At 48.3% G+C, this 25,341-nt stretch overlaps 1 protein-coding gene across 5 annotated transcripts in view; it reads left to right on the top strand.

The window, feature by feature from the left end:
- The window catches only part of LOC135907442 (lysosomal alpha-mannosidase-like), a 566,544-nt gene that overhangs the window by 190,412 nt on the left and 350,791 nt on the right, over positions 1 to 25,341 (top strand). Inside the window, exon 1 of one of the 5 annotated variants that reach the window (XM_065439128.2) lies at positions 10,945 to 11,003. The exons of the other annotated variants lie outside the window; for them this stretch is intronic. Coding sequence (XP_065295200.1) covers positions 10,982 to 11,003 — 22 coding nt within the window. The 5' untranslated portion in view covers positions 10,945 to 10,981. Of the gene's footprint in view, positions 1 to 10,944; positions 11,004 to 25,341 lie in introns of those variants that run through there. 5 annotated transcript variants of the gene reach the window in all.

The raw sequence follows: 25,341 nt of genomic DNA, 5'->3' as shown, positions 1-25,341 counted from the left end.
CAAGCCGTGCTTCATGTTTTATGAGCCTCGCCGTTCACGCTTCTGGTTCGGCAGGCTTTATTATGACGTTGCGCACATTGCTTGGCGTACTCGTTTCGTTGTAGTTGAAACCGTTGCTGGGCTCAGACACGAAAGTTGCGCTTCATGTGTTAGTTCAACCCGCCATTGAGTGGTGCGTATTGCATACTGAACTGACACGCATTGCTATACGTTTTTTTTTTTTAATGGACTCCGCTGACGAAGTCGAGACTAAAACGGCGGTTCTCATCGTTTGAGCCCCCACTGTTCATGCTACTCGCGGTGCAAGTCTGGCTTTTATGTTGCGCGCATTGGTACATGCATATCTATTTGCAGGGTTGTTACGAAAGTCGGCAGTTACTGTGGCTAGGCATAGTAACGGCAGCTATATCTTGAGTGCGCCATATCTGCGCACATAATAAATCAGAATGCTGACATCCACTAAACACAGCCGAAATTATATTGGGTTCAAAAATGTCGTGCAAATCTAAGCTGGTGGAAACATTTTTAAAGCGGATATAGTCGGGTGAAAGAAACCTCTGACGAAGGGGCGCGCAATGACCCAGACCATTTTCAACGTTCGGCATTGATAAAATTGTTATGACCATGCACACGATGGGCTAACATATCAACAGTTCTTATTCTTGAAATTATTTGTGAAGTGTCACGGCGTATATCTTCTTCCGTGCCTTGTATCTTTTCTCAAAAAGTTGTATCATACCAAATTTTAGCTTATTCATCTTAGGATCACTTCACCGAAGACCTATTTTAAAGCCAAATCCTTCGGAATTACGGCGTCAAGAAATTAAAGCCCGATGCATTACCAAGCATTTTTGTAGTACGAGCAAACGCGCCTATGACAGAATATATTATGGAAGTAGTACACCAACATCGGTTCTTATAAAGTCTAGACCCCACGCCTGTGTTTTAAAAAAAGTAAAAGCTAAATATCCACGTACAAAGCTTATGTTGTTCCAATTTCTCCTGGCGGCGTTGTAGGTCAAGTGAAGCTGATCAAAAGGCGCCGTTCGAGAAAACACACTCCGTTAGCTCGCTTCCGCCCACCACCTCCACCGTTGGCACCGCAATCGAAGTGATCGCAGTGGAAGGAGCTTCGATAACGCAGTGCAACGCGGCTGTTATTGGAGTAACACATTTATGAACCTCTCCTGTCATGAACGCAACAACCAAATCCTCAAGGCGCGCAGTGCGCTGTGCGCCAAAGGAACGAACGTTGGGAGCGCCTGCTAGCGGTACCCGGCCTAGGTGCCGCCGCTGTCGGCGCCCGGGAGGAGCCGAGAGAAGGAGCATAGGAGGGGGAGAGAGGAGATGTCGTTAATTTTGGATAATTTAGGGGTTCTAATATATCTTGGCCGTGCGAGCGCCTTTTCTCTCTCTATTTCTTTTTACGTTTGGCACGAGTTACACTTTACAGTAAAGAGTTTTAGATTAGGGAAACGCGAGCGTTGGGGCCACGATACTGCGCATGCGCAGTATCGTGGCCCCAAGAGCTAGCGGGTCCCAAGACCTTGCGTCCCTCTAATCTAAAGCTCTCTATTGTATACGTGGGCGCAATTAAGAGGCTCAGTTTAGCTCATGTAGTTTGACTTCTTTTCAATATATTCAGTCCTATGCACTGGTTGAAAACAATCAAATGGTCCAAAATGCAGCTGTCCTAAATGGCACGAGGGTGCTTTTTCTTTCTTTCTTTTTGTTTTTTAGACAATACAGATGTTTTATAAAGAAGCAATGAGCGAAGCGAACATGGCGTTTCTTGCAGGCGAGAGTTCCTAGGTGAGGCGGACATAGTTTACCGCTAATAACGTGAGCTTCATGAGGATAATTAACAAAAATTCATTAATAATCTTTTTACTAGTGCCTTGGGCGCATTGTCTAAATGGCTAATCTGGACGCAGTGATATTTCCACCCACACCTACTTTTTTTAATTGTCTCGAACACTGCACCTCATTCAAGATATTCATCATCAAATTCCAAAGCTCAGTCGAGACAATATCGAGACTGAGCGTGTCCCTTTGCGCATCAGGTGCAACGCCCCTTTAAGTAAGTGTGGGGCGAACGATAGTATGCCGCGGCAAATCCTGAGCCGACACAAAGCCGCAATCTCTCGGCGTGCAAAGCGTGCCGTATCGCCAGCTGCCGCGAGTGGCCGGGGCGTTCGCTTTGCAACTTAATCGCGCTTGCCGTCACGGGGCGTTTCGCTCTGATATGACAGCGAGGCCGCCTTTTATGCGCTCCCGCGGCGTTCGGCTGCGATATTGTCTGGATTTGACGTTGAAATTCGATTATAGGTATCTCGAATCAGGTGCGACCTTCAATTTCCCTATAAAATGAGGGTGCATTATGATGTCACTGCTTTCAATTCCGCAAGTGCCTCTAAGGCAATAATAAAAAAGTTAATTACTTTTTAAAGTTAGTTTTCAGAAGCTCACGCTGGTAGTGTCAAAGTATGTCCGCCTCGCCTAGGAACTCGTCTGTTTAATGCCATGTTCGCTACGCTTATAGCCTTCTTTATATATAAAAAAAATCTGTATCATCTAAAAGCAAAACACTACAAAAAAAAACACCCTGCATATATTTTAAATGTTGAAGACAGCACACCTGAAGTCTCTGTTCAAAAATTAATTGACGTAAAACCAACTTGGAAAATAACTGCTTCTGAATGCCTCATCGGCGTAGGCGCACGTGCTTTGAGCCGTTCGAGAGATCTCGATTTTCCATCCTCTACTGATAAAAAGTCTGAGGCAAGAAGGGGAACGAAGATAGCTGCAAATTTGCCCCAGCTGTATTCATGCATCTCTTCCAGTAACTTGGCATGCGTACGCTCAAATGCTGACTTTCTCATACGTTCATCTCACTCTCGTATTGTGACCAAGGCCGACTGCAGCCGCATGTGAGTCTCCCGTTGTATCTGCGGCAAGTCGTGTGGAAGGGCTCATGCTTTCTTCCAAGCTTTCGGGCTCTTGATACAGGCTTGAAGAGACGCGCCACACGGCACGCAGAGTCGGCTTTTGTCAGACGGTGAGGTGAACTTGAATTTTGGCGAGGGTCGTTCCGCCATGCATGGCTACACTGAGATGTATACAAACAGCTTGATGCTACATTTGTGCTTATATGTAGTAATTTTGCCACTGGAGCTTTACTTTTGTGCGAAGAAATACGTCCCAGTCAATCGTCCTGTACTTTTTTTTTCCCCTCTCAACTGCAAAGCATCGTGGAGTGATCTACATACGGCGCTGCTGCGTATACCCTCTCGGTTCCCGCTGGATCGGGTCGACGTCTCCCAGAGTATCGCGAACGTGTGAGCGCCGGATGCTGTTTTGTTTTACGCTGACAGCGCACACGGTTAGCGTCGACGGTGCGCCGTTGGCGCAATTCAAACTTTCTCGACGCACCCTGCTGTGTGTGTGCAGCACGTGACAGCTTCCTAGGACGGCTGCGGCGTGTGAAGTGATTCCGGTGGCGCGGATTCGGAACCCGCGCGCGCGCCCGTCGTCACCAGCTGCGCTCACCGGAGCAACGCGTCTGAACGTCATGTCGGACCGGCTTCTTAGAACGCGGGTGGGCCAGGGCTTCCTGTATGCTGTCAGAGCCTAGAGTCATGAAAAGGCGTGCGCTTTCTGCTTGAAGAGCCATAAAGAAAGAACAATGTCTAGAAGGCGCTACGAAAAAAAAAATATCAAATAGTCAGCAGGCGGAGGATGAGACGCCGTCACTACAGCATACGTAGGTAGTGCTTCGCCGCCACTCAGGCTCTGTTACCCAATGTGGCGCATACTATATCTGCGTGCGACGGGCGCGGGCATAGTCCTGTCGCAGCGCTCCGGTTGGCGCATATCACAGTGTATACGTGAGCGCCCTGACAAAGCGTGCCTCTCGCGCGTGTACATAATACGCATGCTATTATGCTGCAGCGGCTCTTGGGAAGAAAGCGCCGCGGCGTGCGTGCTGTCGCGCGCGCGGCATGAGAAACGCGGACGTAATGGCTACGCAAGAGCATCTCCGCCGAGGGGCGCCGAGCGACATTCTTGTCAGGACGACAATTTCCGGTCCTGTTTGTTGCCGTTCGCACGCAGCGCCGCGAAAGCGATCGTCACGACGCGTCGCCGTGTGTGTTTATAATGTACGCGTATACGCGCAGCTGGTATCGTGCGTCTCGCTCCTCGCGGACTGTCTTTACGAGTGCGCGCGCGTGTGCTTAAACGCCCGTATAACACTACCATATAGTGCGGGCCTCGCCTTCATTCGCCATCGGGAAGTGGCGGTGGCCACGGGTATCTTCTTTTCGTTTTCACGAAAAAAAAAATAAAGACGAACAAGAAGCAATACGAGGAGGATGACGTACAAGTTTTGCGTCGCGCACGCTGTGTTTTGGCGGCCGTCGTGATTCATCCGGATGACGGGGAGTCCATTCGTGCGGGGCCGCGTACGCGCTAACCGTCGCGGTGTTCGGCGAAACCCGACAGCTTTTGACGCACGGCGACGTCTCGCTGACTTTCAGCGCCGGCGCGGAGACGGAAAGCGAGCTCGAGCAACTTCGGCCGCCTTAACAGCCTTGACGGCGGCTGTTTTTGCGGCGGCCGTGTATACACGTCAGTGCATGCACAGCTGGGTGAGTGACCGCGTTGTCATCTTTGCTTATACGGTTTCGCCTATACGGTTTCACTGGGCAAAGCGTACGCTGACGGCCGTGGTGAGCCGCTGAAAGGGCTAATCACAGTGCGAACGTGACTCGACGCGAATGACGTGAACGAGTAACACGTTTAACCGCTTCGATTTTCGATGCAGTAAGAAGCAGCGGAAAGCGACCCGCGTTAGAGGGTAATTGAGTGATCGAGTATTGTCATGACCCCCTCGGTCTGGACGAAATCAGCTAGTTCGCCTCACCTGCGTCACTTCGGTTCGTCCTGGTCACGTGTGCAACCATACCCTCCACTGCCGATCTTTCAGTGTTCTGATTGTCACATTCGACTTTACAGCAGCATAATCGACTATCAAAGCCCACGTGGAGCATACGCTTCTGGTTTTGCGTATAAGCGTACTGTACCTTCTCGCTTCGAATCCTCTTTTCCTCAACAACAATACTTCATTCGCGATGGCTATGGAAACAACCTACGTGAAGTGATTTATTCACGAGCTTTATTTATCTTTTTTCTCAGGGCGTATACGAGAGAGTCAGTTTCGAACCTCCAACAGGAAAAACAAAACGACAAGACAAACAACAAGAATACAGCTCAACGAGAGTGCGCAGGTGTATTGCAGCCACGTCGATATTGCATGCCGGCGCGAAGCCAAAGAAACCCTCCCGCCGCCGTCAGTTGGCTCGAGCTTTGATATGCAAATAAAAATTTCCGTATCTTTTTCAAAGGCGAAAAACAGCCGTTGAAACGGGACTCCAACACCCGCACGCACAAAAGGCTCCGTTCGTCCTTTCTAAAGCGGCGACCTCTTTGTTAACGAACGGGCCATGAGCCGCGGACGTTCCTGACGGTGACGATATGCTTTTTTTTTCATGGGGGGGGGACAGCCCGGAAGGAGAAAGCGATTAAAGCCGCTTTTCACTGCCTAATGAGATCGCCAATGACGCGCATTCATCAAAGCGCACCTGCAGAGAAGCGGCGCAACTTTTGTGTGTGGCGAAGCCATTTCGCGACCACAGCGACACGCCCAGACGTCTGCTGGACAGGGAGCGCGCCCAATGATTTAACCTGCATGTCACCCGTGCTTTAAAACATTTTGACGAATTAAGGAAAAATTGCACTTCATCCGCATATAGCACAGTTGCACCTTTAAAGATGGATTGCTCGTAAAGGCGGGCATTGCTACTTTCATGACAAATCTCTAGACCATTTTCGGAAATGGAAATCCTTGGACCATGGCCGTATGCGCGTCAATGGCACAGAAAGCCACGAGAGCGTTGTTGAAGCACTTCAAGCCGACAGGTCTTGGCAACCGTGTGTAGACTCGGTGCGAACGTTCAAATTTGCGCGAAACTCTGCTCTATCTCCTATCTCTCTTCGTCTCTATACCCCTTACCCGAGTGTAGGGTAGCAAACCGGACGTGCGTCTGGTTAACCTCCCTGCCTTTCCTCTCTTCTATTTCTCTCTCTCTTGTCCAGTGGACAATTAGCTAAATTACGCAAGTGGAATAATTAACACTTCTTCGTTGCTTTACTTTTCTGGTACACGTTGAAGCAGCAGAATAGAGGGGTGACTGCACCGTCCTCAGCCGTACACTCTTTGAACTATACCCTAAGTAGTAATTAATTACATCACGTTAATGACTAATTGCTGCTATACCGGCATTTCACAAGGCTACATGCATTTATGTGGCGCATTTTCTTTACTGGTTAGGCCTCGTTCATGGCAGATTCCCCCTTCATATAAAAAAGAATTACTGTCACGTTTGTTATTGCTCTTAGCAACGCGACTGTAAGGTGAGTTAATATAAATAAGTCGGGCAGCTTTTTGCATAAAGAAAAATCAACTATACGCTAAAACTCGTGGCATGCATTTAATGTTTGTGTACAACGCAATCTTAAGGCAAAGGGCTTTTTCCTTGCCTAACCCCCAGTTCATAGTTTTCTTGCGCTTTGTTTTAACAGGGAAACAAATGAAAATATGGATGACACAACCTATTGTATGCAAGCGCAATGTTACAACATAGCGCAACACAACTATAGCCGTGGCCCAACTAGCCCCGTTCATTGCTTTTCGAAACCCGGTGCTTTCCGTTTTTCCGTCGGTCAATTTCTTCCCTAGAAAAATGGCCCGATCCCGGAGGCGTTAATCGAAAGCGAGTCTATCCAGGATGCCGTAAACTGGGCCCGTTGCGGGAACTGCGTATAAACAAAGGTCGTGAATGGTTGGGCCGATCCTTGCACCGCGGGGCATGATACGCGTCCTCGCGAGGGTTCTAACGTGGTTTGCAGCGCGAGACGATAACGCGGGCAGAGCGATTCTCATATAACGCTATCATCGCATTACACTCGCTCAGCTGCATCATGTGTAACCATAGCTTCTTTGCCTCTTCCGTCGGGTTCGGCGTCGTCGTCTCTGCGACCTTCTAACCGATCGGATACGCCGCTGACACAAGCCACCTACTTACTGGCACAAGGGTATTTGGGGGAATTCATCAACGCTGCATTGAAGGATTGCACCAGCGAGGCCTTGGACTGAGGGCCTCTACCAGCTCCGTTGTTGATTTGAAGTGTTCGTCTCTCTCTTTCTCGCCGAGTATAGACGTACATTGAACGGGCCCTCCCTTCCCTCAGAGCTGTGGCACTGAGGGTGAAAGCACGGAGAGCATTTACAAAGGACAGGTCGCCGGACAGGCTCGGCGGGAGGTCTCCGCGGTCGCGCGGTGGAGGTAATTGATTGATTACGTACATGTCAGAGGTGTTGAAGCGCTAAAGATGCATTGCTGTGTGTCCTGCGTGCTTTTCTGCGCATCAGCTCTGTTCACAGCGCTCCCTTCACCGCTCGCAAAGCGTCGCATTATATAGCCCGTACAAGAACGTCGCTGCATCCGCGTCGCATATCACATGCACTTGTGTTTGTGTTTAGGCAGAAGGTGCAAACAATTGCGTAGATTGAAATTAAAATACAACTTCACGCATTGTGTGTCTCCTTGTGTGACATTTAATAGAAACGATTCAAGATAGCTTCGCTAAACGTACACTCCATCGTGTGCGTTGAATCAGCCGTAATTTGTTTTTTTGTTTTTTTCGTAACAAGAGCGGCAAATTATGCGTGAGTGCACAAAACACGACCTACAGTCGCGTTCAATATGAGCTGCAACACAGTGCCAGTGGCCGCAGGGGCTCCAAGACTACGAAAAAATTGGTTTAATAAATACCGGTATTGAGAATGGTGCTCATAGTTCTCCAATTTTTCGTATGTCGGCTCCACTGTGAAGTCAAGCCCCTTTAACCACTGGCATCGCTTTGGAGCTTATGCTGGACCTGTCTGCATGTCTTCGCAATACGTCGTTGTACATCATGACAGCAACAACCAGCAGAGTGAAGTAACAATATTGCGTTTCGTAGCCATCCGCTCAAGGACACCGATCTAAATAGAACGTTGCGTATTGCATTTGTCGAACGAGGTGTCAACAATGAAGTGTTCAGGAAGGTGGCGCAGGACTGTTCACTCAGCAACACCTAAAAGATAGTTTACGTTGTAAGAATAACGCCTGAGATTTGCATCACAGGGATTGACAGGCGGGGAGTTTTGACCTATTAGTTGCGTTTTCTTCACGCTCCGAGATTGTTAACATAAAGTGAGTAACAGATTAGTAAAGCGTTAGCAAACAAATCGACTATACTAACCTTTTTACTAACTTTTTTCATTAAGAATGATAGCTCCCGGTACGAGAAGATGGGACCCAAAGAGAATGCGCCTCCGGTGTACTGTTTAAGAAATACGTGAAATCCTCCCGAGCCTCTCAGTATAGCAGCATTCTCGGGTAGACGGTGCCATTACTCGGGACATGCGGCGAAAACACCAGACAGCGACAGTCTAACAAACACTTAGAAAACGCGCTAACCTTTTTAGAAGAGAAAGTCGTTCAGTTGCACTTATTTAAGGTAAAGAAGAGCAGACTATAGCGGAATGTTTTGGTAGATCGGCCATACCATGCTGAATACGCCGGTTCTCGTCCGATATTCCAAAGAAATAGCGCAAATAAGACATGAGATAAGGAAGGACAAGACATGTCCTCTCAGTCCGTGTCTTATTTGCGCTATTTCTTTGCAATATGTCGTACCGATAAGGCTGAATCTCGCTTATTCTCATTTTGGTAGATCTACATACCGCATTAATATGGTACACGCGTGTGGTATTTGATTGTTTGAATGAGCCGCGTGGGCGCCATCACTCGAGAAAAGAGGAGGAAGAACGAACTGGGCTCGTGCTGTAAATCTAACCGGCCAGCGCTGCAACCGCTGTTGTAAATATAACCTGTAAATAGTTGCTCGTCTTACAGACTCGTCCTTCGCGTAACAATATAGTTAGATTTAAGCGTAACACGTGGTCCCAACGAACCTACACATTGAATTAAGAAGGCTTCCTGTTTGCTGTTGATAAATTATCCGAATTAATATTTTTACTATTATTTTGTCGTATTAGCTCAACGGATATATATATATATATATATATATATATATATATATATATATATATATATATATATATATATATATATATATACATATATATATCCATATATATAACATATAATAACATATATATATATATATATATACTAATATAATATATAATATTATATATATTATATATATATATATATATATATATATATATATATATATATATATATATATATATATATATAATAGAAAAGAAGCGACGAATTTTGGAGGTTTTCATTCTTCAAAAATAGCGATAGAATGTGGTAAGGAATTGACTGATCAACATCGCAACTGATAGCCAAGCTTTACTGGTTAATTTTTACGCGAGCGACGACAAAGAGAGAGGGCTTGTGACTTTTCCTTCATACGCTTGCAGAACTCACTTGCTGCTTTAAACCACAACGTTCCGCATATTACAAATGTTAGCGCTGGCAGCGAGCAGTTCCACATACTCCTGGGGTTTGCTGTAGATTACGAAGGGCGGTGACGCCGCGGTTTGCGCACCACTTGGAAGCTCCAGCGCGAGTGTCGCCGTGTCTGTAGAGTGTGACCGGATTCACGAAGCTTCTGGTTCATAAGAATTTTTTTATTGTGTGTCGATGCCTTGTCTTTTTAACAGTCATTCGTTATCGCAATCAGGCGGGGACCATTTCCACTAGGGACCACATTATTTTATTTTACCTTTTGCCTTTTGCACATTCAGTGCGCCTAAATTGATTAATCTAGAACAAATACTCATCGCGAATACAATGGCGCACCTCCAAGTCGCGTTGTTTTCCCTTCTCATACATAGTTGTCGAGAGCATTGATAGTAGGTAGCGATGCGTCGCTCCAGTGAGGCGTCGAGCCTGAGTGTACATAACCCAAAAATGAAAGTATCTGCCGAAGTGAAATGATCCACAACACGGCCCCAAGTGTTCTCGCTCGCGGACGCCTTTGCCGATGCAGATCTTGCACGTGCGGCGTCGAGCATGCGATCGGGCCAGTGAAAGGGCTTCCAACGAAGGCTTGTTTGCTCGTTTCCCAATCGCTGCAGCTGCAGCTCGCATTGTCTCTGTGCCGCAACGCGGCTCACCGACGCGTGCACCGTGCGCGCGCCGGAACGAACAGTGAGCGCTTCGCGGAAGGCTGTGCGTGTGTGTGCACAGCGTGCGCGAGCCTGTCACGCGCAGGTGCCGCGCATTCTCGCTTTGATGGGTTACCGAAAGGCGCTCTACTTCCCTGAAACGCGACCGGGTGTCGTGGGGAAGCGCGCGAGAAAATCTACGGCGTGGCGCGCGGGTTTGAAAAAGCGAAAGCGCGCTGGACGAAACGACAGAAGAAAAGCGCCGTACGTCCCCGCCGACGAGGTTGCGGAACGAAGGAGATTTTCGACTCGTCTATTTAGGTGCCACGAGGAATGCTCTGTCGCACGCGCTGCTACGTGCGGTATAAGCCGAACACGAATAGGCATCGTCGGGCTGCGCTCTGCAAGTTGCGAGGACGACACCGCCGATTTGTATCCGACTTCTTCTCGGCTAAGCTCCTGCTTCGTCGCTGTGGAGGCTGCTAGGATGCGTGCTTCTTCGTTCGCGTTGTCAGCGGACGACAGCGTTCAAGGAACCTAAGTGCTCCGACTCTCGTCGCTACGATAAGAAGACGTACAATGTCGGCCGAGTGGCCGGTCGCCACCGCGCACGAGTCGCCCAAAAGGGGCCGCGAGTGAACGCGACAAGTGACGGCCCCGTGGAGTGGACCAGAGAGCGGCCAGCGGAAGGCGTGCTTAGCGGGGAAAAACCGTCGGTGGTGCCAAATGAAGAGCGAGGAAAGACTGCGTGAGTAAGCGAGCTGGAAGACAGTAAATACGGCGCGCGCGGCTCTCTTTCCGCTGGCGATCCGCAGTGGCGGCGGCCAAGCTTCTCCTTCGCTATCGCTGTGCATGGTGCACGTGCTGGCGGCTTATAGACCGTTTTTTCGTAGGCGCCGCCATATTGTGAACGCAGTGGCGCCGCCTATTAGCAGCGCCATACTGGCTTTGGCCGGAATTTCTGCTGGCGTTGAGGTGTACGGAACACGCAGCTCGATGTGTGCGCGCATATTTGAGCCTACAATCAGCCTCGGAGATCAATTGTATATTTATGAATGTTCCAATCACTAATGTGACCTTATTGCAGTATTATCCTCTATTTCTGAGTTGCGGTTTAGGAGCCATGAAACATACGCGATGATCGTAACAGCGTGGCTACCGTTCTCCTACGATAGGAGCTGTGCCGCTATACTTTGACAAGCGTTCAAACTGTTCGCTGCAGGTTACATTGCGTGACTATTTGGTTGGAAGGGTGAGGTTTCCACCCATGAATAAAATAGTTTTGGCTAGTAATAGCAGCATGCCTTACAGTCTGAATTAAGGTTGTCCAGCAAAGCAACCGTTTACGAACTGCGCGAGCGTCCTAAGCAGTAGTAGGTGCTGGATTACAGATATCTTTGTTCTATATAGCGCATGGTCCAAGCATACGGCATCAGCGGTTATATATTTATAAACGTTGTGCGGCGTTAGCCCGTTTTCTCTTGCCTTTTAGAAAAGAAGGATGATAACCGAATTCTTTTTTTCGGTTGTGTTCGTTCAGTTCTCTACGACGCACTCACTTGTACTACGGAAATTTTGCGCTCAAAAATAGCCATCGCATTCTTTTTATGCGAACCCTCTCATATATTATGGCTGTATACAGGCCAAAAAGGCAATGCCGAAGCACAGAGCTTATATATGTATCGTGCTGGCTCACCAACCGCAGTGATCGCTGTGTTGAGCAGCGCCATGGGCCTCATGCAGCAAGGCTAGCGTAGACATACGGTAATTTCAGGCATACTAGACATGAAATGCGTGAGAACGATGCCAATGTATCACAAATATTTGATAGCGCGTGCCGCTCAGGTGTTTCGTGGTTGTCTTAGGTTGGCCGTGCGCGCGCGTGCGCTCTTATGTTTTATGTTTTACTCCCTACGCCAATCGCTCACACAGTGAGCTGGTTTACCATTTAATGCTGGTAATAGAGAGACGCCGGTTTTCTTTGTTGAATTAAGATCGATATAAGCAATATAGTAAACAACACATACACGCACCGCGACTGATAATGCGCGTACACCGCCGCTGATTATGCGCGTCACATTTTTGCGCCCCCAAGACATATTTCTGCCTACAGTAGTTACCGATGCACCGAAAGGCTTCCCTGACGACCTTATATGAACGAACATGGCGTAAATTTCACAAAGTAAGATCGAAAACATCTCGAAATCGTTCCGCAGCACGCGACAGCAACACTTTCAAGTAGCGCCGCGCCGGATCGCCCAAGCCAGAGAGGAGGAAAGGCTCTCCGCGTGCCCTATCCTCCTCGCCCGATGACCAACGAGCCACTCGGCCTCACGGGAAAGCGCTCCTGCCAAGTGCCACACTTTGAGCTCCGTTCCTGCCTCTCGGCGTCCCTTGATCCGCATTTGTCCTCCCTCCCACCGAGTCTTTCGCGCGTTATCTACACGCTCTTCGGAGGCGCGGCTATCTATGCTGTCTGGCAACGGCCAGTGCTATAAGCACTGGCCGTTGCCAGTGCTTATAGGAAGTTATAGATAATATGCGCAACATAATTGCAGTCGGCTGGAGAAGGAGAGTAGGATGCGGAAGGAAGCGACATTATTGCGTCGTGCCGCCAGAAGGCTTTCTCGTCGAATCGGGGACAACTTCACACAAAGAGAACGTATGCGCTATGAGACACTGCCCTGGCTTTAGCACCTTCAAGAGTCACACACGTGCTTCACGCGAGCGAACTTGCAACGCACAAGTTGTGTACCTCCTCTTTTTTCTTTCTTTTCTTTTCCAGGCTGCGGTGCAAACAGTTCTACGTATTCGTCCAAAAGCATTGCGAAATTTTGGAGACTACAAAATTTCTTTGTGGTTGTCGTACAGAATCGGTCCAGTTCACGAAAGAACGACAGTTTTCTTGTCTTCTTTATTCCTGTTCTGTAAGCTGCGCTCTGAACTTGCTTTCAGTGCAATTAGGCTATTTTTCGGATCGTTATTGTCGCGAATACGAGCTTTCGCAATTAAAGTCCGAATAATGCAACAATTTCTACTCCCGCTCTCTTCCAGAGAGATCCTTTTCACTTTTCCTCATTGGCTCGAGCAATGCCCTTGCCTATACTACATATCGGTTTGTCTGGCGGCAAGTTTACATAAAATAAAAAAAGTAATTCATATAACAAGAAGATGGGGTGCATTCCTTATTCGTGTGATGACATGCGTACCACCTACACTATAATCAGTTATTGAAACCTGCGTAGGAGCAGGCGTTTGTTGTGTTTTTGTTTTCGCAGTTTACTTCTTATTTTTTTATTTTTTTGCAACAGAGGGAGAAAGTGCTGTACTCCATATATTTTCTACGTCAATTCTACACAGCAGCCTACTTACAACAGAACAGATAAGTGTAGCAAAAGAAAAAAAAATGAGAATCAGTATTATCTCGTCTGAAATGCGCATTTCCACTGAGTGATAGGCCAAATATTGAATAATTTAATGACTACACTTTGCCTTACGGTGGACGCGTATGTATAATACTTATGCGCACAAGCTTACGGGTGACACATGCCGTGGAGGGATCCAGATTAATTTTGACCACACGACGTAACAAATCGCTGAATACCTTGGGGGGAGCGGGTGCGACCCCATCAACCGCATAGTCCTCGGACTGAATCAGGTGATCTCTTTCTTCGCGAAAAATCACCTCGACTCGTACCGAAATACACGTGCAATTTCGCATTCCGCCCCTGCCGAATTGCTGCCACCGCCATGGCCAGGGAGTCTAACTTGCTACGGTCGGGCTCAGCCGCGCAGCGCGCCACACCCGCCCGATTCATGGTGGTGGTGGTAGGGGGGGAGGGGGGGGGGGGGGTTAACAGCAGCCTTTCATTCTTAACCGGCGAACCGGCAATTGTTCCGCCTGAGTGTCTCATCGAGGCAGGCATCGAGCGAGGACAGCTACACGGTTTTTATTAGCCGCAGCCGGAACACCAAACACCTCGCGCGAAGCTTGGCTGTATTTCTTCTCTTTGTTTTCTTTTTCTTTGTTCACCGGCAGCGAGCGACAGATATTCTTTTAAAACGCGGGCGTGTGTCGTCATGATCCCATGAGCAGAGCTCAATTGCGATGGGGCTTGAATGCCAACCTACCTGAAAAGAAAGCAACAGAAGTTATTGCGGAACACAACTGAAGAGAGAAAGAAAGACGAGCGAGCGTGGGGGAAAGGCGCTCGTGATTAATAGAGTCGTGATCCTTGGCCATCAGCGGCCTCTCCCCCACGCGCAGACTGTCTCCGCCCAGTGAACGCCATTACAGGTGCGCTAGGGGGCTCTTTATTTATGCGTTGGGTGCAGCCGCGCTGAAGCGCCGGTGCCATCCGCAACTACGTGGTTGCCGCCAGTCGAAGGCGCATTTACTGCGCCGCGCCAACTCAATTTGGCATCCGCGAGGCGTGTACTTCAAAAAACAAGACTCGCGGTGCGCTGACGTGGTGCCGAGGAAAAAAAAAAATCAAAGAAGAAGAGTAACAAGAAAGAAGAGCCGAGGTTGTAAACGCAGCGCTTTATCGTTTTATGCGGCGCGTAATATTGAACGACAAATGATGTACAAGAGCGCACGAAGCCGAGTTGGAATACGCGCAAAGCCGCACAAATGGAGAGCCAGGAAAATAATCTCAGAAAACGCCTCGGGACCCATCATGGTGCTGTTAATTCCTCTGAGAGAGAGAGCGAGAGGAAAGAAAAAAAGAAGGGGGGGGGGGGTTGTGAAATCGGTCTGCCTCGGGTATATGCGCTTCCTCGTTTTATTTTCCTCTCTCTTTTTCTTTTCGTGGAAATAAATGAACGAGTCTTTGCCATCGTGCGGTGTTCTAAGGCTGTATTATTTTTTTCGCGGAAGCCTGGCCAAAAAGTGCACTTATTGGGCGCAAGAATCAAAGCACGCGAGCAAAGTAACGCTGTAGCAAGCCTATATAAGGTTGAAGAGCGCGAGACATGCAAGGCCAGCATCAGGCCGAGATTAAACCGCGGCAAATAAACATGCTTACGCAGAGATATATTTTATTTACAGGAAAGGCAGAGACGTCGGCCTGAGCTGTTGCATTCTATATAGCCTGCTACTCAACGCTGGAGAAGAAGGAAGTATAGTTAAACTATAGCAATGAATGATGACGAGGAGTAAGGAAGGAGTTGGGTATGTGTACATTACGCAGCGGCCCTATATACTAAAGCCGCTCGTCCAATTTCATGGCATACAGCAACTCCAATAACTATTTCCTTGCCTGATTCGCAAACACGCTTTGAATAACTGCACTAGTTATTGCGGGCGCGCCTATTGCAACGGCGAAGTCAGACACAGCGCGCTTCAAACGAAAACTTACTGAGAAAACGACAAGCGCTGCGCTCTTTCAGTAATCAAATTGAACTTATTCGAGCCCTTCAACTATGCATATGCGTCTAATTTCTTTTTATTTATTTATTTAACCAGGACCATGACGGTGACTCTTAATCAGCAAGGTCAGCAAACCAGGAGTTGCATGATTCGGAGTCAACGTGTGTCCCCCCGTCTCAAGAGCAATATAATTTTGCGCCTTCGGGCTATTTGCGTATCGCGATGAAATGACGAGAGAGGCATCGCGAATGCATCAGCAACCCCTATACTACTTCTGCACCAGAATTTTGTTTTTCGCATTTGTGACACTGTCATCACACGAACTTCAGCCCTCACCTAAACTTGCTTTGTTAGCGTTTTGTCACGTTCTCCTCTGCAGTTTTATTGCGATAGCAAATGAATGGTACGTGTAGCTGAAGCGCAATGCTATATACAATTTATTTACAGAGACGCTAACGGAAGGCCAAAATGCCCACGCTGTGTAAAGCATATATATATATATATATATATATATATATATATATATATATATATATATATATATATATATATATATATATATATATATATATATATATATATATATATATATATATATATATATATATATATATATATATGTGCAGCATGATTTTAACGCCGATTGTATGTTGCAAAGGTATCTGCCATTTGCGAATGCTTCATTAAGTATTCTCGTTACTTTTGGGTCACCCCTTGTGCTTACACAGCACGCGCTTGAAAGACAATGCGCCACGCTCACTCGCACATATTCTGTAGTTATCCGCAGTATTCACACCTGTGGCCCGAAATTTCCTTTTATTTTGCGTGTGCTAGTGCGAAAATAACACAAATAAAGTTCTTTATGATTAATTTGTTTCACTTCGATTGATTTGTTTAAATTCGTATTCGCCCAAGCGGGACGTGCGCAAAAACGAAAATCGCAGCACACTTCGATGCCTTCGGTTCTTCGCCCTCGCCAACGCAAACTCACGCCTCGAAATGAACGGGAAATCAGCCCAAACAGCCCAGCACGACGCAGTTGTGTTTCGTTAGCTTACCGTGTTCGATGACTCGTATAGGTATTTCGTTGTCGTTATTAAACTGAAGAGCTTTCTTTGACTCTTTCGGCCGTTTTCGTTGTTGGTCAGTGGCTAGACTCGGCGAGGAAAACGTTCATACTCCCACTCGTTCCCTGGTTCATTCGTTCGTGCTATTGATTACATTGACAATAATCGTTATGGTTTTATTAATCGTTGTTATTATTATTATTATTATTATTATTATTATTATTATAGTTGTCGTTATTGTTGTTGCTGCTGCTGCTGAAATGAAAGCGAAAAATCCGAGAACACCTAAGCACTTCTTATGTGATGTGAATGCAAAATAGTTAATATGTAATTGAACGCCGCTGAGCGGTCCTTCGAGTTATGAACTCCTTGCAGGCAATCGAGTGCGTCGGGACACTTGGCGCGTTTTCATTTGGCCTCACCGAGACGCAGTCGGAGCGCAGGCGGGAGCTTGCGCGGACAAGGAACGCGCGGATAACACAGGCTTCCCAGAGCGAGAGCGAGGGTGGCGTCTCCCTTCACGATACACCTGGCGCGCTAACACGGCAGCCGGTGTTAGCGCGCCGGCGCTAACACCGGTGGCAGCCTTTCGCCCGCTCTGCCCCGTCGAGGCCCGAGCCGGCAAGCGCGAGTTAGCGTCGCAGCCGATGGGGAAGTTAGGTGCCGTGTTCTTTTTTTTTTTTTCGCTGCTACAGACGCCACCGGCTTTTCGGCTCAATTGGCCATTTGACGCTTTCGCATCAATAAATGAAAGCTATTTAGTCGCCCGTAATGGTGATGGCTGCTCTTTTTCGCATAATGCCACTAATAATCATTTAATGACTCCTGCAGAGGTTTGCCTGGTTGCATATGCCGATAGCATGCCACTTGAGGCGGGCATGATGAAGACTGAAACGATACGCACGTGCACAAAACAGGCCACAACACTCGAGGAGCTTTGAGACCCGTGCGTCTAAGGAAGAAAGTTAACAGTGCCGTCTTCGCGCGAGACGCACCGCCACCAACACGTTGGGTTCCTCCGCTGGGCGCGGCGCATTGTCTCGCATCGGGCCCTTTGTTTTCCGGTCGTCGGCCGAGCATGCGAGAACGGCACATGGCTTTCGCCCCTCCGGTCCGTGCGACGAGTCTCCCCTCTCCGGTGGTGGCGGCGGGCGTTCGCGTGGGCGGCGTGCGTGACCCGCGCGCGGTCCCCCGCTGGCGTTCGTCTCCGGTGGCCGGGGCGACGTGCGCGCCGGGCGAAGTCGCCCGGGTTTATCTCGCCGGTCTCCCTAATTAGACCTGATGAAGATGGATGCCGGTGCAGTACAACCCCCCCCCCCCCCCCCCCTTCTCCCCGAACGCTGCCCCATGCGGCGCGGTGAGCTGTACGCCACCGTGTTCTTCTCTGCGCCGTTGTCGGAGTTGGTGGGGCACCGCGGCAGAGACGCCCAAGTCTGTTAGCCCCGAACTGCGGCTCGTCGAACAGGGAGCGAACGGTGCGACGCCTCGCGGGTGCGGAGTTTACGCTGGCAGTGCATACGTGCGAGGCAACCGCGACACGGCGGTATGGCAGCTCCGTGGGTGTATGATACACGAGTGCAGAGTGGCACCAAGTTCGATTTCTGCCTTCTCTCGAGCGGCAAAAATTGCTGTCGGCATTTCGCCCGATAAATTTGTGTAGTCGCTCGCAGTGCGGCCTTCGTACCTCACTTTTCAAAGAAAGATCAATCTGACGATTTTTGAACCTCCTTAAGAATCTACGCACGTAAAAAAAAAAAAGGAAAAATGTTTCGGCGATGCAAGTTGCAGCGATGCTCCGTCTGCTGCCATTGTTCTGTCGTAGTGTTATGGCGCATTCACATCCTGTAAAAAGCATATTTCTAAATGCAGGCAATAATGCCCAGTACAACGCCTGTACTGGGCATTATTACACGCACGCACGCATTATATATATATATATATATATATATATATATATATATATATATATATATATATATATATATATATATATATATATATATATAACACGCAGCTACGCAATGAAATGTGCCAACTATCCCGACGCTTTGCCGGGACAAAGTTTCTTCTAAAGAAAGAAGTAAGGAAAATTCTTTCGCGTATTTCTAACATTAAAATAACCACGGTATAGGTCCGGTGCTCTCACAAAGAGATTTTTTTTTGTAGTCTAGGTGCATTTTTCTGATATAAAGACCCCACAACTATATAGAGAGAGAATGAAGAGGAAAGGCAGGGAGGTTAACCAGATATGAGTCTCCGGTTTGCTACCCTACACTGGGGATGTGGAATAGGGGTTAGAAAGATAACAGAGAGGAAAACGCTAAAAAAAAGGAAAAAAAGCAACACGCACACATAGAGACACACACACACACACACACACACACACACACACACACACACACACACACAAAAGGCGTTCCAGTTAAAGGCGTTCGCAAAGGCCGGTAGATCGCAAAAAGCGCAATAGTGCTTGCACGGCCTTCTTCTGTGACGTTAGCTCCCTTCGATGGTGTAGAATTCTTTTTTCGTATGGCGGTTGGTCGTCCAGTTGGTCAAGTTCGTGGCGATGGCATTCCCTCTATGGACCGTACTGCGGGCAGGCGCACAAAATATGGCCAATTGATTCTTCATGGCCGCAGTGGTCACAGGTTGGGGTGTCGGTCATCCCTATGCGGTACGCATAGGCTTTGGTAAAGGCAACGCCCAACCACAGTCGATGAAAAAGCGTGGCGTCTCGATCCACGGCGAAGCTGTGATGGCGCCCGAAGACTTAATGTTGGATCAAGTGAGTACAGTCGCGTATTTCTTAAGGGGATCATTCCATTGTGACATGGTGTACTGGCGAGCAAGCAGGCGGAGCTTTCGTGCTGCGTCAGTTCTGGAAAGTGGAATTGGTACGTGGTGCTCCTCAGTATATGGACTGAACGGGCAGCTTTATCGGCCCGTTCATTGGCGATTATCCCGCAGTGACTTGTAAGCCATTGTAAAGTTATTTTACGGCCTGCATCAGTTATATGGTGTAACGTCTATGTAATATGAAATATTAGCTGTTCGTGCGGTCCGCGTCGTAAATGTGGCAGTAGAGACTGCAGTGCCGCCTTAGAATCACAGAATATCGTCCACTTCTGTAGCTGTTCAATACCAATGTACTGAAGGGCACTAAAGATCGCTGCGAGCTCTGCTGCCGTCGACGTTTTCGCATGAGTCGTCCTAAATTTGATTGTTGTGAATGTCGCTGGTATCACGATTGCCGCCGCGGAGCTGTTTGGCAAGACAGATCCATCCGTGTAGATATGTGTAGAATCACGGTAGTTCTCGTGCAGTTCTCGTGCAGTTCTCGTGCAGGTAGTTCTCGTGCAGTTCTCGTGCAGAAATAGTAGCGTGGGCTGTTTAAGGGCTGGTGATGATATATCAGCTTTTTTCGTGATGCCAGGTATCGTGAGATTGATTTTTGGCTGAGCGAGGCATTATGGAGGAACCGAAAGTCTCGCAGCCGGAGTGAAACAAGTTGGCAATGATTCATCATGTGCGGTAATTGTTTGGCTGAAAGATGTGCGAGGTCGTTCCGCTGGTAGAGAGGCTAAGTGGTGACGAGGAGTCCTGGTTAGATGCCTTATATGGCTCCTGAGCACTTCAATTTCAATGTGGGTCTTCACAAAGTGGTCTCTAGCCATTGCTATCCTAGCCACAACTATTATTGCTGTAGTTGGTAACCAGCTGCCGTGCAGCTAAGCGACGCACAGGAAGTTATAATTAATTAGTTAGCGAATTAATCAACAAAGGAACATTAGTTCAATATCGAAAAGTGATGTGAACATGCTGTTTACTTGTTCCTGTCCCAGTTTTAAGCATGACGTGCCGGCGATTGACTGCACGCAAATCTATAGCCTCGTGATTTGCCGACAATTGCGCCGCGCCCAAGGGCCGTTTTTTTATATTATGAAAGTCGATTCAAGCTGTAGTTGTCGAGCGCATCGTCCAGAAACCCAACGAGAGACAGTTGCACAAGACCACGCGACGAACGAGCAAGAGCGGGGCGTAGGCGTGGCAGCGTGCAAATGATCCATCGCGCAAGGCCCCGTCGGCCTGCCCAGATGGACCACGCAACGCCTTCAAATGAATCTCAGCGTGTCCTCTCGGCTGCACCACGTCAGACGTAGCAGCATTCTGGGCGTCTCTCAACGAGAGGCTTGCGCAACGTAGCCAGTGCAGGACACTCCAGCAAATAATGCTTAACGTGGCGCGTGTTGGCTCGCTGCACATCACACAACGCGCTCGCCAGCCTCGACGGTGACTCAGCGGCGAACACCCGCATGTGTACACGCGTGCGTATCCCCTGTTTTGTCTCCTGCTGACCTTTCTCACCACATTCGCTCTTCCGCCGTGAATAACCGATACACGCCAGTCGTGCTTAAAGCCGGTCCGCATAAGCTTTACCTTCTCCCTCTCGACCTATTTCGACGTTTGTTTATTTTCAGCTTAGGGTGCTTTGTTGTCCTTGCGTGACTTCGTTTACGAAGTCAAAAAGCATTGTGCCTGATTTGTTTTGAAACCCTTAGAAACCGCGTTACATCAGCGCCCGGAAGCCTGCAGCTGTGCGCCCTGCGCAAAAGGGAACAGGAACGCAGGCTTGTTGCGTAGGTTTAAACCTTTTGAACGTATGCCTTTCACTCATTATAACAATTCCGCTGAACTTCTTGCCAGGCTAGCCGGGCAAGACGTTCCATATGTCGAGAACCGAACAAATTTCTCAACGTTATATAACCGTGACGGTGCCTATGCAATGCGAGCAGCTGCGGGCTCGCGATCATGGTTCTGGGCCAGCTTTCGCATATTGCAAATACTTACGTATGCTGTTGAGACTCGCACTTATAAAGCTACTATGCTTAGTTATATGCCATGTGCAAATTACTGCTGCTGCTATAAACTACTACTACTACTACTTCCAGTACTACTACTATACTTTACTGTATTACATGAAAACATACATGATCAACATAAACCGGAATGAAAGCTGGCAGCTGTCTCCTGAAAGGAACACCGAGCCAACATCTTGAAGAAGAAAGCGTCAGAACAAACAACCAAGAGAGAGAGAGAGAGAGGTGCAAATAACACACTTGTTCACACAAAACCCACCCATAGCTGTAAAGCGAGCGTAAATTAAATGCAGTGGTCGCCGATGGTGACCTTCCAGTTGATTTTGGCCGCATCGGTATATACTTGTGTGCTGGATAATATTACGTGCTAAAAAAATGTGGCTGGAAGTCGGATAAAGTAATCAATTTTGGACAACAGAATTATTAGCCGGGTGCGCGTTTTATCGCGTTTTGCTGGACCCAATAAAGGTTCACTCACTCACTCACTCACTCACTCACTCACTCACTCACTCACTCACTCACTCACTCACTCACTCACTCACTCACTCACTCACTCACTCACTCACTCACTCACTCACTCACTCACTCATTCGCTCAGCTCACTCATTCATTCGCTCAGCTCACTCACTCACTCACTCACTCACTCGCTCGCTCACTCACTCACTCACTCACTCACTCACTCACTCACTCACTCACTCACTCACTCACTCACTCACTCACTCACTCACTCACTCACTCACTCACTCACTCACTCACTCACTCACTCACTCACTCACTCACTCACTCACTCACTCAGCTCACCTGACTCCTGAATGGCAGACTTCGTCTGGAAATTAGCGCTTACTGACTCTATTTGGGCAACGCAATACATACACAATGGGCTTAATTAAGCACAGGAACTGAGTCATAGTCTTGTCTTAGATCCTATTTTGTTAAAGTTTTGACACTTCAAACATTTGATGATTCAAACAGAGTTACGTTGCGACTACGCGTGTTTGAGTTAAAGGCGAGTCAGCTGCGATTGCACACCCGTTCCGCACAGAAGGCAAGCTACGACAAGCTGCTCGTTGCTCAAGCTGTCGGAAGAGTGCGCTGGATTGCGCCGAGTGCATGCACCGTCGGTCACGGTCACTACGCCGGGAGCGGTATTCGACGCGCCCTTCGCCTTCACACATTCCGCTTCGGCGTGCGGATCCGTAACATTGCCGGTTACTCTGTGGCATTGCCGTCGCCGTCGATGTCGTGCCGCCTTGACCTGGAAAAATCGCTCGAGCAAAGCGGCGTTCGGCCGCCATGCGAAGCGGTGGGGCGTATCTATTCGCAATGGAGTTACTGTATGTGCTTCGTTGGTAGCATGTACAGTAACTCTAATTCACAACACCACCGAGCAACGAACAGCGCCCTGCTCGACCTCAATGTGCGCGTTTGCCGCTGTTGCTCGTGGGGGACCGCGCCTCTTTCGCACTAAAGTCGCCCATGACCACACTTTGCTTAGTTCTCACCTGTCTCATCGCTGATTCAACGTCCTCATAGAACTGTTCTGCTTCATTATTATCATTGTTGGATGTTGGTCTGTATTGATTTGTACTATACCTTTGATCTTATTTGGTTTTGTTAAAGTGAACGCTGCGGATTTAACCAATGATGCCCACTGCGTCCTTATGCGCTAGAAATCCGTCTCTCGTATTATCGCATATCTTAGCTCTTTAACAGAGGACGTGCCCATCAATTAGTATACTATCAGTGCCTCACCAGCTATCCTAACTTCGCTAAGTCGAACGACATTCCAAGTGACGATGGTTGATTCCCTAAAGCGGTCCGCTAAGCTGGCTTCATTCGGTAGGGCTCGCGCATTTGACGTGCAGGTTCAGTTTCTAGTGGCAGCTTCTCAGGATCCAGAGATTCTTATCACCCTCTGCTGCGCAGCATTAAACGTCTGACCACTGTCTTGGTTAGGTGCTACCCAGCAGCTTGATAGCGAGGGCCAAGTATCAGCTGCGACGTTCGCGGCAGCGGTATATGCACTAAATACTGCGCCACGGAAGGCGCAGTATTTCTCTTTCTTTCTCTTCTCTTTTTGAAAGCGTGTCGGCTTTCCTATTTTGGTTGCAAGACCGCTCATCGGGCGAGGAGGATAGGGCGCCCGGAGAGCCTTTCCTCCTCTCTGGCTTGGGCGATCCGGCGCGGCGCTGCTTCAAAGCAATGCTGTCGCGTGCTGCGGAACGATTTCGAGATGTTTTAGATCTTACTTTGTCAAATTTACGCCATGTTCGTTCAGATAAGGTCGTCAGGGAAGCCGTTCGGTGCATCGGTAACTATTGTAGGCAGAAATATGTCTTGGGGGCGCAAAAATGTGACGCGCAAAATCAGCCGCGGTGCGCGCGCATTATCAGTCGCGGTGCGTGTATGTGTTGTTTACTATTTTGCTTATATCGATTTTAATTCGACAAAGAAAACCGGCGTCTCTGTATTACCAGCAATAAATGGTAAATCAGCTCACTGTCTGATCGATTGACGTAGGGAGTAAAACATAAAACATAACAGCACATACTCGTGCACGGCCAACCTAAGGCAACCACGAAACACCTGAGCGGCAGGCGCTATCAAACATTTGTGATACACTGGCATCGTTCTCACGCATTTCAAGTCTAGTATGCGTGAAATTACCATATGTCTACGCTAGCCTTTCTGCATGAGGCCCATGGCGCTGCTCAACACAGCGACCACTGCAGTTGGTGAGCCAGCATGATACATATATAAGCTGTGTGCTTCGGCATTGCCTTTTTGGCCTGTATACAGCCATAATATATGAGAGGGTTCGCATAAAAAGAATGCGATGGCTATTCTTGAGCGCAAAATTTCCGTAATACGCGTGAGTCCGTCGTAGAGAACTGAACGAATACGACCGAAAAAAGAAATTCGGTTATCATCCTCTTTCTCTAAAAAGCAAGAGAAAACGGGCTAACGCCGCACAGCGTTTATAAATATATAACCGCTGATGCCGTATGCTTGGACCATGCGCTAAATAGAACAAATATATCTGTAATCCAGCACCTACTACTACTTAGGACGCTCGCGCAGTTCGTAAACGGTCGCTTTGCTGGACAAGCTTAATTCAGACTGTAAGGTATGCCCCTATTACTCGCCAAATCTATTTTATTCATGGGTGGAAACCTCATCCATCCAACCAAGTAGCCACACAATGTAACCTGCAGCGAACAGTTTGAACGCTCGTCTAAGTATAACAGTACAGCTCCTATCGTAGCAGAATGGTACCCACGCTGCTACGATCGTCGCGTATGTTTCATGGATCCTAAACCGCAGCTTAGAAATAGAGGATAATACTGAAATAAGGTCACATTAGTGATTGGAACATTCAGAAATACACAATTGATCTCCGAGGCTGATTGTAGGCTCAAATATGCGCGCACACATCGCGCTGCGTGTTCCGTCCACCTCAACGCCAGCAGAAATTCCGGCCCATGACGCCTTAACCACTTCAGCACTTCTCACAGAACCGTTTACCACTTAGAAAGCGCACGTCATTCTAAATAGACCGCACGACCGCGAAAACAAACGCCAGAACCTACCGCCGAGCGTATACCTGCCATGCAAAAGACCGCTTTCACCCAAGCCAGTATGGCGCTGCTCATAGGCGGCGCCACTGCGTTCACAATATGGCGGCGCCTACGAAAAAACGGTCTTTCTGTGGCAATGAAGAGAAAGCTACACAGAGGCAAAGCGCGCACAAGTGGGAGCGCTTCTGAAAAG

This window comes from Dermacentor albipictus, chromosome 1, assembly GCF_038994185.2.
Source record: "Dermacentor albipictus isolate Rhodes 1998 colony chromosome 1, USDA_Dalb.pri_finalv2, whole genome shotgun sequence".
In the NCBI taxonomy this organism is placed as follows: Eukaryota; Metazoa; Arthropoda; class Arachnida; order Ixodida; family Ixodidae; genus Dermacentor; species Dermacentor albipictus.
This window is presented reverse-complemented; position numbering and strand designations above follow the sequence as displayed.